Below are 17,854 nucleotides of genomic sequence, written 5' to 3'. Positions count from 1 at the left end.
GGGAAGAGAGAGAGAAGGAGAAAAGGAGGAGAGGGGAAAAGAGATAGAAGAAAGGGGAGAAAGAGAGAAGGAGGGAAGAAAAAGTGTGAGCAGGGAGAAGAAGGTGAGGAAAGAGGGAAGAAGGGAGTGAGAGAGGGAGGGAGGCGGAGGACAGAAAGAAAGGGAGAGAAGGAAGGAAGGAAGGAAAGAAGAAGGGAGGGAGGGAAGCAAAGTGTGGGCAGAGAGAGGAAGGCGAGGAAAGAGGGAAGAAGGGAGTGAGAGAGGGAAGGAGGCGGAGGAGAGAAAAAAAGGGAGAGAAGGAAAGAGGGAGGGAAGAAGAAGAGGGCGAAGTGGGCAGGAAAGAAAGATGACCGTCTGTTAAAAGAGAAAACGAAGAAGGAGGGGAGGAGAAGAAGGAGGAGGGACCCAAACAGAGTGGCAGGAAGGAGGGGAAAAGAGAGGGACCCTTTGGAGAGAGAGGGGGGGAGAAAAGGAGGAGAGGGGAAGAGATAGATTAAGAGAGAGAAAGAGAGAAGGAGGCAAAGAAAGAGAGAAGGAAAGAGAGGAGAAGAGAGGGGCCCTTCGGAGAGAGAGGGAAAGAGAGAGAGAAGGAGAAAAGGAAGAAAGGAGGAGAGGGGAAGAGAGATAGAAGAAAGGGGAGAAAGAGAGAAGGAGGGAAGCAAAGTGTGAGCAGGGAGAAGAAGGTGAGGAAAGAGGGAAGAAGGGAGAGAGGGAGGCGGAGGAGAGAAAGAAAGGGAAAGAAGGAAGAAAGGGAGGAAGGAAGGAAGGAAGGAAGAAGGGAGGGAGGGAAGCAAAGTGCGGACAGTGAGAGGAAGGCGAGGAAAGAGGGAAGAAGGGAGTGAGAGAGGGAGGGAAGCGGAGAAGAGAAAGAAAGGAAGGAAGGAAGAAGGGAGGAAGGAAGGAAGGAAGGAGAAGGAGAAGGAAGGGAGACTCCCGGAACCTTCTCTTCTTTTCATCTGCGGGGGCGGGACGCCTTCCTTTCTTCCCTCCTTCCCTCCCTCCTTCTTTCCTTCCCCTCTCCCTCCTTCCTTCCCTCCTTCCTTCCCTCCTTCTTTCCCTCCTTCTTTCCTTCTTTCTTTCCTTCCTTCTTTCCTTCTTCCACATCCCTCCCTTTGAGCCCCGTCCGCTCTGCCCTGAAGAGTGGGGATGTCGGGGGTCCAGGGGTCCCCCCTGTCCTTCCTCCTCCTCCTCTTCCTCTTCCTCCTCTTCCTCGTCCCTGGACCCACCGCCCACCAGGACCCGCCTCTCCTGCACTACTACGCCGACAACGGTGAGCAAAGCCACTACAACTCCCATCCTCCCCTGCACTGGGTCCTGGGCTAGGGGCTCGTGTGTGTGTGTGGGGGGGGGGGCTTTGTGGTCCCTTCCCATCTTAGTTCCCATTCAGGTTTCCTCCTCGTTGGAACTTTGTGGCTGATGGGCATCCTACTCCAAAGACATCTTCATCACACTAGAGAGAAAAAAATCCACTTAAAATCCTGTTTCTGCCTCCTGCAGAATTCTGGGGTTTGTAGTTTAGTGAGGCTGTTAAGGGCTACCCCCTAAACTACAAACCCCAAAATTCTGCAGGAGGCAGAAACCGGATTTAAAATGGATTTTCCCCCCTAGTGTGATGAGCAAGGAAAGGGTGTGAGGTCAACTACAATCTTCATCCTCCCCTGCTATGGGATCCTGTGCTGGCTGGGGATGATGGGTATTGCAGTCCAAGCAGAATCTTGGGATTCTCTTCCAATTCCTCGGGAGATAAGGCAAAAGGCATGAAGTCAACTACAACTCCCATCTTCCCCAATGAATTGTCTGACTGAGGGATGATGGGTTTTGTAGTCCAACTGCCTCTGTGGTGCATAGGGGTGGCTCTATTCTCATTTCTGGGGCCAAGGAGCCAAAAAGGAATTAAGTGGTTAACTACAACTTCCATCATCTCCTGGATCTCATCTAATTGTACTTAGGGCTGATGGGTATTGCAGTCCAAACAGCATTATGGGATTCTCTTCCCATTTTGAGGGCGGCAAAGCAAAGGGCAGGAGATCAACTACAATTCCCATCCTCCCTGGTAAATATCCTTGTCTAGCTAGGGGATGATGAGCTTTGTAGTCCAACTGTCTTTATGACTGTTCTTTTCTGAGCGCCAAGGAAGCAAAAAGCAATGAAGAGGACAGATGGTTGACTACAACTCCCATCCTCTCCTGGATCTCAACTTGTCTGTGTTTGGGGCTGATGGGTATTGCAGTCCAAACAGCATTATGGGATTATCTTCCCATTTTGTGGGCGGCAAAGCAAAGGGCAGGATATCGACTACAACTCTCATCCTCCTTGGTAAATAACCTTGTCTTGCTGTGGAATGATGGGCTCTGTATTCCAACTGTCTCTATGGCACTTAGGGATAACTCTGTTCTAATTTCTGAGGGGCAAGGAAGCAAAAGGCAATGAAGAGAACAGACAGTTGACTACAACTCCCATCCTTTTCTGTACCTCAACTTGGCTATGTTTGGGGCTGATTGATATTGTAGTCCAAAGATCTCAGAGGCACATAGAGGTGGCTCCCTATTTCTAGAGGGCAAGAGGCCACAAAGAAGGGGTCGAAGGTGGACTCCAACTCCCATCATCCCCTGCCAAAGGATCCCAGTTTGGCATGGTTGCTAGTAGATGCATTGCGATCCAATGAGCTCCACTACAATCCAAGTAATGAAGAAGTGGTGGGTAGAGGGTAAACTACAACTCCCATCATTCCCTTTCAAAGGCTCCCAGGTTGTCATGGTGACTAGTAGATGCATTGCAATCCAATGAGCTCCACTACAATCCAAGTAATGAAGAGGTGGTGGGTAGAGGGTAGACTACAATTCCCATCATCCCCTTTCAAAGGCTCCCAGTTTGGCATGGTTGCTAGTAGATGCATTGCAATCCAATGAGCTCCACTACAATCCAAGTAATGAAGAAGTGGTGGGTAGAGGGTGGACTACAATTCCCATCATCCCCTGTCAAAGGATGCCAGGTTGGCGTGGTGGCTAGTGGATGCATTGCAGATTGATAAAGTAATAAAGAAGTGGTGGGTAGAGGGTGGACTACAATTCCCATCATCCCCTTTCAAAGGATCCCAGGTTGGCATGGTAGCTAGTGGATGCATTGCAGATTGGTAAAGTAAAAAAGAGGTGGTGGGTAGAGGGTAGACTACAACTCCCATCACTCCATGGCATAGGATACTGAGCTGGTGCTGATGGGCATTGTCGTCCAAAAGTCTCTGAAGATCAAGAAGCACAAAACAAGGAAAGAGTGGTTCCCACTACAACTCCCATCTTCGAAGTACAGCTCCCACGCTCGGGGATGATGGGATCTGGCATGAGATTTGAGTTCAGAAACTTCTATGGGGATGCATGAGATCCCACCAACTTTGAGCCCTTTTTTTTCCTAAGGAAAGAATTCCAGAACAAGTTTCCAGTGCTATAAAAATAGTATTTATCTGATCTGGCCCCATTGGCTTCAGTATGATGTTCGCACACATCCAGGGCTTTGTTGTGATGGGATATTTGTAATGATGTCAAGAGGACAACATATGTTTCCATTATGTTAAAATTCCCAAAGAAATCAAAGCACTCGAAGAAAAAGACACATCCTGGCCTTAATTGCATTGGTTCTGATGGCTTGCTCCTGGGCTGCAAGAATCAGGCCTTCTTCTGTCTCCTTCTTCAGGGATCCATTCATGAGCCTTCACCAGGTCTTCTCCTTGTCAACTTTTCCTTCAATCTTCTCAAGGAACTGCCCATGCAAGGCTTTGTGGTGCCAGCTGTCAGCTCTGGTTTGGAGCGCACTTTTCTTGTACTGACTCTTTGTCTGCTGTGCTTTGAGAAGTTTCTGATTACTGGCTTCAATTAAAGCAGGTTCTTGGCTTTCCTTGACATATTCTTCCAGGACATCATGTTTTTCTTCTTCAACTGCTTGTTTTCCTTGTAAGAGTCCTCTGCCACCAGACTTTCTAGGCAGATAGAGTCGGTCAACATCACTGCGAGGATGTAATGAATTATGAATGGTCATGAGTTTCCTTAGAATCATAGAATCATAGAATCAAAGAGTTGGAAGAGACCTCATGGGCCATCCAGTCCAACCCCATTCTGCCAAGAAGCAGGAATATTGCATTCAAATCACCCCTGACAAATGGCCATCCAGCCTCTGCTTAAAAGCTTCCAAAGAAGGAGCCTCCACCACACTCCGCGGCAGAGAGTTCCACTGCTGAACGGCTCTCACAGTCAGGAAGTTCTTCCTAATGTTCAGATGGAATCTCCTCTCTTGTAGTTTGAAGCCATTGTTCCATTGCGTCCTAGTCTCCAAGGAAGCAGAAAACAAGCTTGCTCCCTCCTCCTCCCTGTGGCTTCCTCTCACATATTTATACATGGCTATCATATCTCCTCTCAGTCTTCTCTTCTTCAGGCTAAACATGCCCAGCTCCTTAAGCCGCTCCTCATAGGGCTTGTTCTCCAGACCCTTGATCATTTTAGTCCTTATCAACTTTTCCTTCAATCTTCTCAAGGAACTGCCCATGCAAGGCTTTGTGTTGCCAGCTGTCAGCTCTGGTTTGGAGTGTAGTTTTCTTGTACTGACTCTTTGTCTGCTGTGCTTTGAGAAGTTTCCAATTATTGACTTCAATTAAAGCAGGTTCTTGGCTTTCCTTGACATCTTCTGCCAGGACATCATGTTTTTCTTCTTCAGCTGCCTGTTTTCCTTGTAAGAGTCCTCTCCCACCAGACTTTCTAGGCAGATAGAGCCGGTCAACATCACTGTGAGGATGCAGTGAATGATAAATGGTCATGAGTCTATTGTCGAAGGCTTTCATGGCTGGAATCACTAGGTTCTTGTGGGTTTTTTCAGGCTATGGGGCCATGTTCTAGAGGCATTTCTCCTGATGTTTTGCCTGCATCTATGGCAAGCATCCTCAGAGGTAGTGAGGTCTGTTGGAATTACGACAATGGGTTTATATCTCTGTGGAATGGCTGGAGTGGGGCAAAGAGCTCTTCTCTGCTGGAGTTAGGTGTGAATGTTTCAACTGACCACCTTCATTAGCATTTCAACAGAAAGGAAGAGACCATGAAAATGAACAAAAGTCCTGGCTGAGCCTGGGAAAATCTCTTGTTGAGAGGTGTTAAGATGTGCCTGGTTGTTTCCTCTCTGCTGTTTTGCTGTTGTAATTTTAGAGTTTTTTAATACTGGTAGCCAGATTTTGTTCACTTTCCTGGTTTCCTCCTTTCTGTTGAAATTAGAATCATAGAATCATAGAATCAAAGAGTTGGAAGACACCTCATGGGCCATCCAGTCCAATCCCATTCTGCCAAGAAGCAGGAATATTGCATTCAAATCACCCCTGGCAGATGGCCATCCAGCCTCTGCTTAAAAGCTTCCAAAGAAGGAGCCTCCACCACACTCCGGGGCAGAGAGTTCCACTGCTGAACGGCTCTCACAGTCAGGAAGTTCTTCCTCATGTTCAGGTGGAATCTCCTCTCTTGTAGTTTGAAGCCATTGTTCCCTTGCGTCCTAGTCTCCAGGGAAGCAGAAAACAAGCTTGCTCTCCCCTCCCTGTGGCTTCCTCTCACATATTTATACATGGCTATCATATCTCCTCTCAGCCTTCTCTTCTTCAGGCTAAACATGCCCAGTTCCCTAAGCCGCTCCTCATAGGGCTTGTTCTCCAGACCCTTGATCATTTTAGTCCTTATCAACTTTTCCTTCAATCTTCTCAAGGAACTGCCCATGCAAGGCTTTGTGTTGCCAGCTGTCAGCTCTGGTTTGGAGTGTAGTTTTCTTGTACTGACTCTTTGTCTGCTGTGCTTTGAGAAGTTTCCAATTATTGACTTCAATTAAAGCAGGTTCTTGGCTTTCCTTGACATCTTCTGCCAGGACATCATGTTTTTCTTCTTCAGCTGCCTGTTTTCCTTGTAAGAGTCCTCTCCCACCAGACTTTCTAGGCAGATAGAGCCGGTCAACATCACTGTGAGGATGCAGTGAATGATAAATGGTCATGAGTCTATTGTCGAAGGCTTTCATGGCTGGAATCACTAGGTTCTTGTGGGTTTTTTCAGGCTATGGGGCCATGTTCTAGAGGCATTTCTCCTGATGTTTTGCCTGCATCTATGGCAAGCATCCTCAGAGGTAGTGAGGTCTGTTGGAATTACGACAATGGGTTTATATCTCTGTGGAATGGCTGGAGTGGGGCAAAGAGCTCTTCTCTGCTGGAGTTAGGTGTGAATGTTTCAACTGACCACCTTCATTAGCATTTCAACAGAAAGGAAGAGACCATGAAAATGAACAAAAGTCCTGGCTGAGCCTGGGAAAATCTCTTGTTGAGAGGTGTTAAGATGTGCCTGGTTGTTTCCTCTCTGCTGTTTTGCTGTTGTAATTTTAGAGTTTTTTAATACTGGTAGCCAGATTTTGTTCACTTTCCTGGTTTCCTCCTTTCTGTTGAAATTAGAATCATAGAATCATAGAATCAAAGAGTTGGAAGACACCTCATGGGCCATCCAGTCCAATCCCATTCTGCCAAGAAGCAGGAATATTGCATTCAAATCACCCCTGGCAGATGGCCATCCAGCCTCTGCTTAAAAGCTTCCAAAGAAGGAGCCTCCACCACACTCCGGGGCAGAGAGTTCCACTGCTGAACGGCTCTCACAGTCAGGAAGTTCTTCCTCATGTTCAGGTGGAATCTCCTCTCTTGTAGTTTGAAGCCATTGTTCCCTTGCGTCCTAGTCTCCAGGGAAGCAGAAAACAAGCTTGCTCTCCCCTCCCTGTGGCTTCCTCTCACATATTTATACATGGCTATCATATCTCCTCTCAGCCTTCTCTTCTTCAGGCTAAACATGCCCAGTTCCCTAAGCCGCTCCTCATAGGGCTTGTTCTCCAGACCCTTGATCATTTGAGTCGCCCTCCTCTGGACACATTCCAGCTTGTCAATATCTCTCTTGAATTGTGGTGCCCAGAATTGGACACAATATTCCAGGTGTGGTCTAACCAAAGCAGAATAGAGGGGTAGCATTACTTCCTTAGATCTAGACACTAGGCTCCTATTGATGCAGGCCAAAATCCCATTGGCTTTTTTTGCCGCCATATCACATTGTTGGCTCATGTTTAACTTGTTGTCCACGAGGACTACAAGATCTTTTTCACACGTACTGCTCTCGAGCCAGGCATTGTCCCCCATTCTGTATCTTTGCATTTCATTTTTTCTGCCAAAGTGGAGTATCTTGCATTTGTCACTGTTGAACTTCATTTTGTTAGCATCTCTCTAATCTGTCAAGATCGTTTTGAATTCTGCTCCTGTCCTCTGGACTATTGGCTATCCCTCCCAATTTGGTGTCGTCTGCAAACTTGATGATCATGCCTTGTTTTTCTGTCCAAATTGTCCAGTTCTGCCTGCGTCCAGTTTATGATGCCAGCAGTGTATCTTATGACAGGTATGGCCCAGGTATTGATGGCCTTGATGGCTTCAAACTACAAGAGAGGAGATTCCATCTGAACATGAGGAAGAACTTCCTGACTGTGAGAGCCGTTCAGCAGTGGAACTCTCTGCCCTGGAGTGTGGTGGAGGCTCCTTCTTTGGAAGCTTTTAAGCAGAGGCTGGGTGGCCATCTGTCAAGGGTGATTTGAATGCAATATTCCTGCTTCTTGGCAGATGGGGTTGGACTGGATGGCCCAGGAGGTCTCTTCTAACTCTTTGATTCTAGGATTCTATGATTCTGTGATTCTATTGCCTCTATTGAAGTTGCTTTTGACCCTTTGAATGTATAATAAAATAATAATAATAATAATAATAATAATAATAATTTGATTATGAGGACATTGATTATAAGATGCACACTATTTTTTCTATTGGTGGTACTGAATTTAATGTGCATCTTACTATCGATGACCCTTTAGAATAGAAGAAATATGGTATTAATAATAATAATAATATTGTTGAAGGCTTTCATGGCCAGAATCACTGGGTTGTTGTAGGTTTTTTCGGGCTATATGTCCATGTTCTAAAGGCATTCTCTCCTGACGTTTTGCCTGCATCTATGGCAAGCATCCTCAGAGGTAGTGAGGTCTGTTGGAACTAGGAAAAAGGGTTTATATATCTGTGGAATGACCAGGGTGGGACAAAGAACTCTTGTCTGTTGGAGCTAGGTGGGACTGTTTCAACTGACCACCTTGATTAGCATTTGATTGCCTGACAGTGCCTGGGGGGAATCATTTGTTGAGAGGTGATTAGATGTCCTTGTTTGTTTCCTCTCTGTTGTTGTGCTGTTCTAATTTTGGAGTTTTCTTTAATACTGGTAGCCAGATTTTGTTCATTTTCATGGTCTCTTCCTTTCTGTTGAAATTGTCCACATGCTTGTGGATCTCAATGGCTTCTCTGTGTAGCCTGACATGGTGGTTGTGAGAGTAGTCCAGCATTTCTGTGTTCTCAGATAACATGTTGTGTCCAGGTTGGTTCCTCAGGTGCTCTGCTCTGGCTGACTTCTCTGGTTGAAGGAGTCTGCAGTGCCTTTCCTGTTCCTTGATTCGTGTTTGGGCAAAACTGAGTTTGGGGGTCCCCTTGTAGACTTATTGTCCACAGCTGCATGGTATACGGTAGACTCCTGCAGAAGTGAGAGGATCCCTCTTGTCCTTTGCTGAATGTAATAATAATAATAATAATAATAATAATAATAATAATAATGCAAAGGCTAATTGGAGACAGGCAGGTGGCCCTGGGGTTCATGCCGCTCCTTCGATGTAGAAGGCTTTCTATGAACCGCAAAACTACTTCTGGCTGGGCCCTTTTCCCAGAAATGCAATGCTACTTAATGAACTCCAGCTGGTGTTGCTCCAATGTTTGGGGAAGCCAGAAAAGGGAGGGAGGGGTGGAGGGTGGGAGCCGGTGTCCCTTTGACAACTCACTCTCCGCCTTGGAGAGGTTTGGAGAAGCAGCAGCTGGAATCAAGGCAGGGCTGTTGGCCTCTCCCTCTCCCAACCTTCGGTGTCTTTAGGAAAGTCCTTATTTTGTACTATGACCACCACCCCCCCCCCCCCCAGAAAAAAAGTTAAATAGCCTCTGTCTATGTCTGTATATGTTGTATGTCAAAATTGGCATTGAATGTTTGCCTTATATGTGTACACTGTAATCCGCCCTGAGTTCTCCAAGTTTGGGGGACTCAGCTCCAGACATAAGGAATGGCTGTGGCTGTTGCTGTTTGCCTTGTTCAAGCCATTATTTCCACAGAATGGGGCTTCCTGGGGCTGAGAGTGTGGGACTTGCCCAAAGCCACCAATGGGTTTCCATGGCCAAGTGTGGGATTGAAGCCTGGTCTGCAGTGTTGTATCCGAGCACTCAACGTCAGTGACCATTTTGGAATAGTTTCAAAGGCAGCAAGAAACCGCAGAACACAGGTCTGCAGTTTCAAATCTACAGTTTTCACTTGCCAGCATCCTGGCAATTCTGTGGTTTATTTCCCCCAGAAGTTCCGATAGAATTGATAGATGGATGGATGGGTGGATGGATGGATAGATAGATGATAGAGTGATGGATAGATGGATAGATTATTGGATGAATAGGTGGATGGATGGATAGATAGATAGATAGATAGATAGATAGATGATTGGTGGATAGATGGATGGGTAGATGGATGGATGGGTGGATGAATAAATAGATGATAGAGTGATGGATAGATAGATAGATAGATAGATAGATAGATAGATATAGATAGAAGATTGGTGGATGGATGGATGGATAGATAGATAGATAGATAGATAGATAGATAGATAGATAGATAGAAGATTGGTGGATAGGTGGATGGGTAGATGGATGGATGGGTGGGTGGATGGATGGATGGATAGATAGATAGATAGATAGATAGATAGATATAGATAGAAGATTGGTGGATGGATGGGTGGGTGGATGGATAGATAGATGATAGAGTGATGGATAGATAGATAGATAGATAGATAGATAGATTATTGGATGAATGGGTGGATGGATAGATGATAGATAGATAGATAGATAGAAGATTGGTGGATAGATAGATGGATGGGTAGATGGATGGATGGATGGATAGATAGATGAACAGATAGATAGATGATAGATTGTTGGATTTTTTGGGAAGGTTGGGGACATATGAACAAATGTTTAATTTTGGAGGACAGAATCTTATGGTCCTTTCAAATCTGGTTGAACTACAGAGCTGTTCAGCAGTGGAACTCTCTGCCCCAGAGTGTGGTGGAGGCTCCTCCTTTGGAGGCCAGATGGCCATCTGTCAAGGGTGCTTTGAATGTGATTTTCCTGCTTCTTGGCAGAATGGGGTTGGACTGGATGACCCACCAGGTCTCTTCCACCTCTTGGATTCTATGATTTGCTGGAATCCCTCAACATTGGCTGGGGATGCTGGGAGTCCCAATCCAAATACACCAAGGAAGTTGTTCTTTATTAAGAGATGCTAGCTGGACAAGGGAAAGTATGCCTTTGAAAGATGCCCAGGGCCCCTTCTCCATAACGGTTTGTGGCGTTCCTCAGTCACGGGTCAAAAAGAAATAGGAAGAAGGCAAGCGAAACAGTACTCAGGCATCATTCCAAGTCTGGATGAGTCTCAAGGGAGTAGTTAGAATCATAGAATCATAGAATCAAAGAGTTGGAAGAGACCTCCTGGGCCATCCAGTCCAACCCCATTCTGCCAAGAAGCAGGAATTTTGCATTCAAATCACCCCTGACAGATGGCCATCCAGCCTCTGCTTAAAAGCTTCCAAAGAAGGAGCCTCCACCACACCCCGGGGCAGTGAGTTCCACTGCTGAACGGCTCTCACAGTCAGGAAGTTCTTCCTCATGTTCAGATGGAATCTCCTCTCTTGTAGTTTGAAGTCATAGTATGTACTTTGAGCATAGTACATAGTCCTCAACAGCTGTTTGAAGAACTTTTGGTGAGATTCCACCTACATATTAGGAAGAACTTCTGACAGTTTGAGCTGTTCAGCAATGGAATGTGCTTCTGCCTGGGAGCCTGGTGGGGTCTCCTCTGGGTGTTATCAAGCAGAGTTTGGATAGACTTGTGTTGGGAAGGCTTGGATCGTGTCCTCCTTTGTGGCAGAAGGAGTTGGACTGAATTGTCAACAGGATTCATGCATCCTATAGTGCGGACCCTCTTGGGCCTAACCTCTCCTTTCTCCTTGTCTTCCTTCCTTCCAGTCCTTGACCTTCTGGAGGCGCTGAACATCACCCGCTCGGTGTTGGGGGTCACCAAGGCCAAGGGCCCCGATCCAGGTGTGCCGGCCTGGAAGTTCCGCCCCCGGGTTCCTCACCTGACGTTGCCCTGGGATTACTCGGTCTACTTGCTCTCCACGGTGCAAGGGGCTTTGGGCTTCCACTTTGTGGCCCGACAGAGCCGGGGCTCCGAGGGGACCCTCATCTCCCTGGTCTCGCCGGCCGCCCTCAAGCGAGATGGACACCCACTCTTGCAGTTGGTCTCCAACACCCGTGCTGACCACCTGCGGTTGGACTACCGCGCCGTCCACAACATGGAGCCTGCCCGGCTGGTCTTCCCTACGGGCAACCCCTTTGCCCACAGCCGCTGGGTCCGGCTGGCCCTCAACCTGGAGCCGCTGCGCATCACGCTCTTTGTGGATTGCCAGGAGCCCTTCGTCTTCGGGAAAAGCGGCGGGGAGGAGGTGCTGAGCCTTATCCTGCCCCTGGATCTCCAGATCACCTTCGCCAGCGTCTTGGGGGACAAGACCAGCAAGTTCCTGGTAAGGACACTTCCAGACAGCACAAAAATGCGGGTTTTTAAGAGAGGACAAAAAAAACCTGGGACCTGAGAACATGTTCCCATACAGACCTGTAGGTCCTGGGATTTCTTTCAAGTCGTGTCTGACTCTGGGGGTTGGTGCTCATCTCCATTTCTAAGCCGCAGAGCCGGCGTTGTCCATAGACACCTCCATGGTCATGTGGCCAGCATGACTGTATGGAGTGCCATTACCTTCCCTATTGATCTACTCACATTTGCATGTTTTTGAACTGCTAGGTTGGCAGAAGCTGGAGCTGACAGCGGAAGTTTACGCCGCTCCCTGGATTTGAACCTGCAACCTTTCGGTCAACAAGTTCAGCAGCTCAGCGGTTTAACCCACTGCACCACTGGGGGCTCCTATAATAATAACAATACACTTTATTTATATTCCACTCTATTTCCCCGAGGGGACTCAAAGACTAGGTACATAAATCCCAGGCAGGCAAAACCATGCCTCATGAAATCAGAACACAGAAATAGCTTGGCACTTGATTTCATGAATTTCACAGCCATTGACACCAAGAGGTCAGTGCCTGAATACAGCATTGCTCTCACAACAAATGTATCAACATGAACCACTTTTCAAAGCCAAAAATCCCTCCCATGACATCACTTCATTTGCACCTGGTCTCCTTATCTCTGAGCCATTTGGAGAAGCGAGTCTTAACTTCCAGCCCTCTTGTCTTAGCTCTCATCTTTCCGACCATGATGAACATTCATCTTCCCCTATTTCTCCTGAATTGCACTTCTGGCAGGTTACCATGGGAACAGACTTCACTGTTCTCCAGGAAAAAAATCAGGAAATTTCTTCCAGGAGATTCCAAAACATTTGTTTCTGAAACCCCTAATCTTTCCCAGCATCCCCTGCCTCATCTCCTGGACACTCAGAATCTGACCAGGCCACTACACATAGAATCCTAGAATTGGAAGACCCCTACAACCATCCAGTCCAACACTATTTTGTCAGGTAGGGTGACACAATCCAATCCCTCCTGACAGATAGCCATCCAGCTTCAGATTAAAAATGTACATAGATGGAGACTTCACTGTCATCCATTCCATTGTGAATGTTTCCATCTTGAAAGTTCATAGAATCCTAGAGTTGGAAGAGATCCTAAGTGTTATATAGTCCAACCCACTTCTGCCATGCAGGGAGACACAATCCAAACTCCCCTGATAGATGGCCATCCTGCCTTTGTTTAAACCAGTGGATCTCAACCTGTGGGTCCCCAGGTGTTTTGGCCCACAACTCCCAGAAATCCCAGCCAGTTTACCAGCTGTTGGGATTTCTGGGAGTTGAAGGTCAAAACATCTGGGGACCCACAGGTTGAAAACAACTGGTTTAGAAGCCTTCAGAGAAGGACTCTGGACTCTCATGCAGCAGATTCACTGGTCAAATTGCTCCTACCATTAGAAGGTTTTCCCTAATATTTTGATGGAATCCATTGCTCCATTGTGTCAGAGTCTCCAAAGTGGAAGAGAACAAGCTTGCCCTTCTTCAATGGGATATTCTTTCAAATACTTAAAACATGGCTCTGGTGTCCCCTTCTCTCAGCCTACCTTTCTCCAAGCTAAACAAACCCAGCTTATTACACCATTACTCATAGTGAGTCATGGCTTCCAGGCCTTTGATGATTTTGGTGGCCTTTCTCTGGTCACTTTCCATCTTGTTCATATCCATATCTTGAACTGGACACAGGACTATTATCCCAGGTGAGGTCTGACGAAAGCAGAAGACAGTGGGACTAGGACTTCCCTTGATCCAGACACTAAACTCCTGTTGATGTAGCCTAGAAACACCTTGATTATTATTATTAGTTACAGTATTTATATTCCGCCTTTCTCACCCCACAGGGGACTCAGGGCGAATTACAATGCACATATACATGGCAAACATTCAATGCCAGTTAGACATACAACATATATAGACCGACACAGAGGCAATTTAACATTCAAGCTTTCCGGCTTCATGAGGGTATGCTCAATTCCGGACACAGGGGGAGCTGTCGCTTCACCATCCACTTGTGTCACCGATTCCTTGATGGAGTACTTCCTCATTCTTACGCACACTGCTGGAATTTTTTATGGTGTTGCAAATTAGTATTTATTTATCGCGTCAGGCAACCGAACAGTTGTATTAATTTTTGACAGAACAAACAAACAAACATACAAAAGACACAGAGTTTGCAAGCTTGGTAGTTGATTAAATGTCCTTTGACCAGTATCTGGCCCCTTGGAGTGCCTCCGGTGTTGCCGCAAGAAGGTCCTCCATTGTGCATGTGGCAGAGCTCAGGGTGCATTGCAGCAGGTGGTCAGAGGTTTGCTCTTCTCCATACTCACATGTTGTGGATTCTATTTTGTAGCCCCATTTCTGAAGGTTGGCTCTGCATCTCATGGTGCCAGAGATCAGTCTGTTCAGTGCCTTCCAAGTCGCCGAGTCTCTCATTAGGTATCAGCCATTGATTGAGGCTCTGGGTTTGAGCCTGCCACTTTTGGACTCTCGCTTGCTGAGGTGTTCCAGCGAGTGTAAATTAGTTAAACTAGCCTTCTCGCATAAAGCGGTACCTAAATTCCCTACTCGACAGTTGCAACTGTTTTTCGGGCTGCAAAGGTTGACAGCAAGCTAGACTAATGGCCGGAAGCTCACTCCGACCCAGCCTGGCTTTGAACTCATGACACCTTGGTCAGTAGTGATTTAATGAAGCTGGCTCCTAGATAGCTGCGCTACAGCACGTAGTCCCAACTCTGTCACACCCTTAGGTTTTGTGTTTGTGTTTTTGTTTATTTCTTCTTCTCTGCCCCTCTGTCTTCCATACTTGTTTTCCCTTTTCCACTTCTGAAGGCAGCATCCTTTCTTCTTCAGGGCTACTGGCAGACAGCGGAGATTTCGCCCAGCGGCTTCCCACATCGTCCATGGCACTGTGACAACCTCCCAGGTAAGAGCCGGAGGGTGGCGACAACACCAGGGTGCATCTACACTGTAGACCTAACACAGTTTGATACCACTTGAAGGCCATGGCAAATCTTCCTTGGATCAAAATCTTACCAAGAAAAACCCTTTCATTGGTTTGCCTTAGGGACAGGAATGGTTTGAAAGCACACAACAGCCAATTCTCCCAAAGTAACTTTGTTGAGCCATGCAACAGAGAGAAAGCTCATCCATTTAGAGGGGGATCAATCAATGAGGGAAATGCGGATCAAAGCAGTCCTCTGACTTTGGGAAAGTTTCTTCCATTCCGAGGCTGTGACATCCCTGGCAGAGAGCGAGCACAGCTGGACCAGATGTTCCCGTTGTTGTGGGATCCATGGGCCTTGGAGGGGTTCCAGCTGGCACTGGGGAGGCGGCCGGCAGCCCACGTTTCCTTTCCCAAAGAGCACAAAGCAAGAGGAGAGCAAGAGAGGAGGTCAGTAGGGAGGCCAAACAGAAAGGGATATTGGCCTTTGATTCAGAGCCAGCCGCTGAAGGGCGGACCGAAGACTATTCCGTATGTCTTCTTTTCTGTTATCCAGACAGGCAAGGGATTTCCATTGTGAAAAGACTGCATCCTGGCTTCACGTTACATTGCACCTTCCTTGTTTCCTAACCTTTGCAGGCAATTTTGCTCTCTTTTTCAGTTACTTACTGAAACGAGGTGATCACTCGTTGTCCAAGTAAGAGTGTCCTTGTTCTGTTGCGCACTGGGTCTGAACAAATTGTCTTTATTCTATAGGACGTACACTTTAACCCAGTGGGAAGCCGGGATGCCTCAAAGAGAGATTCTTAGGGAATTCCTGAAGTGATGGTCTTTGGAGTCTTTAATGGTACAACAAAGTCTTTATTAAGGAACAAATAACGAATCTTCAAACAACACTTCAAGGTTTTCCTGTTCTAGTCTTTAAGAGACTGGCACTGACTTGGATTAACTGTACTTTCTCAGCATGAGGAAGAACCCTTTATAATCTCTCCCAGGCTGACTGTTACCTGGGCCTTGCTGGTCTGGGTCTTACTACCGATTAGGCCTGGGTAACAACGGAAAAATTTGTTTCTAAAATCGATTCGTTTTTTGGGGGTTTTTGCGTTTCGTTATTTAAAATAATTACAAAATTTTCCTTTTAAAAAGTTCAATATTTACAAAATTTCATAAATGTGAAAAAAATTACAAAACATTAACGAATCGATTTCCGAAACAATAACGAATCGATTCGTTAATGGCGGACGCGACCGCGAAATACGCTAAAAAACCTCCAAAAACTTCTGAAGCTTCCCTCTCCCTCTGTTGTTGACTGTTGGTGTGATATTATAATTTTTTTTCACTAATTAAACAAAAAACAACCATAAACCTTGCCCCAGACATGCGGAAATAATAACGAAACGACCTCAAAACAATAACGAAACGAATACAACAACGAAATACAAAGCATTTACAAAACTATTTAAAAATTCGTTTTTTAAAAAAATTGCTCCAGAATGGTTTGTTATCGTTTTGTAATTAAAAAAATTAACGAATTATTAACGAATTACGAATTAACGAAACGAAACTGCCCAGCCCTACTACCGATCCCAAATACTTCTGGACATCAAGTAAACCTACCAGCCAAGGCTTGGAGATATTTCAGCTGGAATTCAGTGGTTCTGTAATGCTGTCCTTGGGAACTTCAGGGCTGTTTTCCCCTCTGGTGCTGTGAGGCTGAGAGGCTGTGAAGCCTTTGGGATCCTTTCCTTATGTTCCTGTTTCCCTGGATGATCCCTGCATGGTCCCCGGATGGTCTTGAGGAATGAAGCTTTTCGTACAGGACAAGCTGTCTGCGTCCTATAGACTACCTTCCTTGTATGTGACTAACTGAAAATGGCTCCCTTCCCTTCTCAAAACCCAAAAGGGGGTAGAACTAAATGATGATGGACAGGTGGCCTGCCCTATAACTGCAAACTTTAACAGGAAGCCACCCTTCTGCAAAATCCCAAGCCTTGGGCAGCAAGCAAACAATACAAAGCAAATAAAGTGGGAGCTTCTGGTACAGCTGTACCAGCACAGTCCTCCAAGTGCTGTGTCCTGGCGGTGGGTGCGTAGGTGGCTGTGGAGCCCTATTCTTGATCTGCATGTTCTCCTGCAGTGAGGGCATCGGTTTTCTGATCAGGATTGGCTTGACGCAGCTTCCTCTTGGCAGGTTTCTCTCTTTTGCTCTCCGTTCGTGCCTCTTCAAATTGTGCAGTACTGCTTCCATGAGAGAAGAGCAAGAACTTAGCAGCATTCTAAAACGATGCTTCATCTGACTATATTTCCCATGCTTGGAACTTTATATCCCCTTTGTTAAGCCATTCTAAGCACTCAGAAATTGGTTTTGCTTTCCTTGAATGCATCTCATCCTTATCTGTCAAAGCCTGGCAGAACGCCAAAAGCCTTGGTCGAGCTGTCTGTTTTGACTAATTTCCAACAGCCTGTCTATATACTCATTCGTTTCTGCAGGTGCCGAGTTGTTTTCAAGCCCAAAATCCTGGGAACTCTCTGGGAGCAATTCAAGGAGTAAACTCTCATCCCTATACCCTGTAGGAACATTCTCATGAGAAACTACACTTTGAACCGACGTCTCTATGTCATTTTCTGCATTGATATCGTTGACCAAACCATTGCCATTTTGACCCTCATTGCCATCATTCCCCACATCCAAAGCACCTTGATCCTGAAACACAATCACAGGCTGAACTCCAACAAATGGTCCCTTCTCTTCAGGAAAGAGAAGGAGGATTCATTGGACAGAAACATCCTTTGGGTTCAGCCAATTGAACCCATTCCCAATCCACTGCCTAGCCCACATTCTCTTAGCCTTTCCTGCCAAACTACAACTCCCAGGACTCCATAACAGTGAGCCATGGTGGTCAACGTGGTGCCAAACTGCATTCATTCTACAGTGTGTAGATTTAGCCTTTGTCACGTGGGATAATGAGGATGTGGACTTCCAACCTCTCCTCCATAAAGTAGCAACTGCGATCTCAATTGCGATGACCAGCCCTGGCTACAGACTCTAATGGGATTATGGGGAGAAGGGGCATGGTTAATCAAAGTGATTAACTTGAGTCTTAAATATTTTTGAGATAATGTGCCAAG

At 46.3% G+C, this 17,854-nt stretch overlaps 1 protein-coding gene across 1 annotated transcript in view; it reads left to right on the top strand.

Moving 5' to 3' along the window:
* The first annotated feature begins 900 nt into the window (after positions 1–900).
* The window catches only part of KCP (kielin cysteine rich BMP regulator), a 141,640-nt gene continuing 124,686 nt past the window's right edge, over positions 901–17,854 (top strand). Inside the window, exons 1-3 of the mRNA XM_067469392.1 lie at positions 901–1,270; positions 11,177–11,733; positions 14,635–14,707. Coding sequence (XP_067325493.1) covers positions 1,147–1,270; positions 11,177–11,733; positions 14,635–14,707 — 754 coding nt within the window. The 5' untranslated portion in view covers positions 901–1,146. The remainder of the gene's footprint in view (positions 1,271–11,176; positions 11,734–14,634; positions 14,708–17,854) is intronic.

This window comes from Anolis sagrei, chromosome 5, assembly GCF_037176765.1.
Source record: "Anolis sagrei isolate rAnoSag1 chromosome 5, rAnoSag1.mat, whole genome shotgun sequence".
NCBI lineage: Eukaryota > Metazoa > Chordata > Lepidosauria > Squamata > Dactyloidae > Anolis > Anolis sagrei.
The sequence above is the reverse complement of the archived record's forward strand: the minus strand, read 5'-3'. Positions and strand labels throughout refer to the sequence as shown.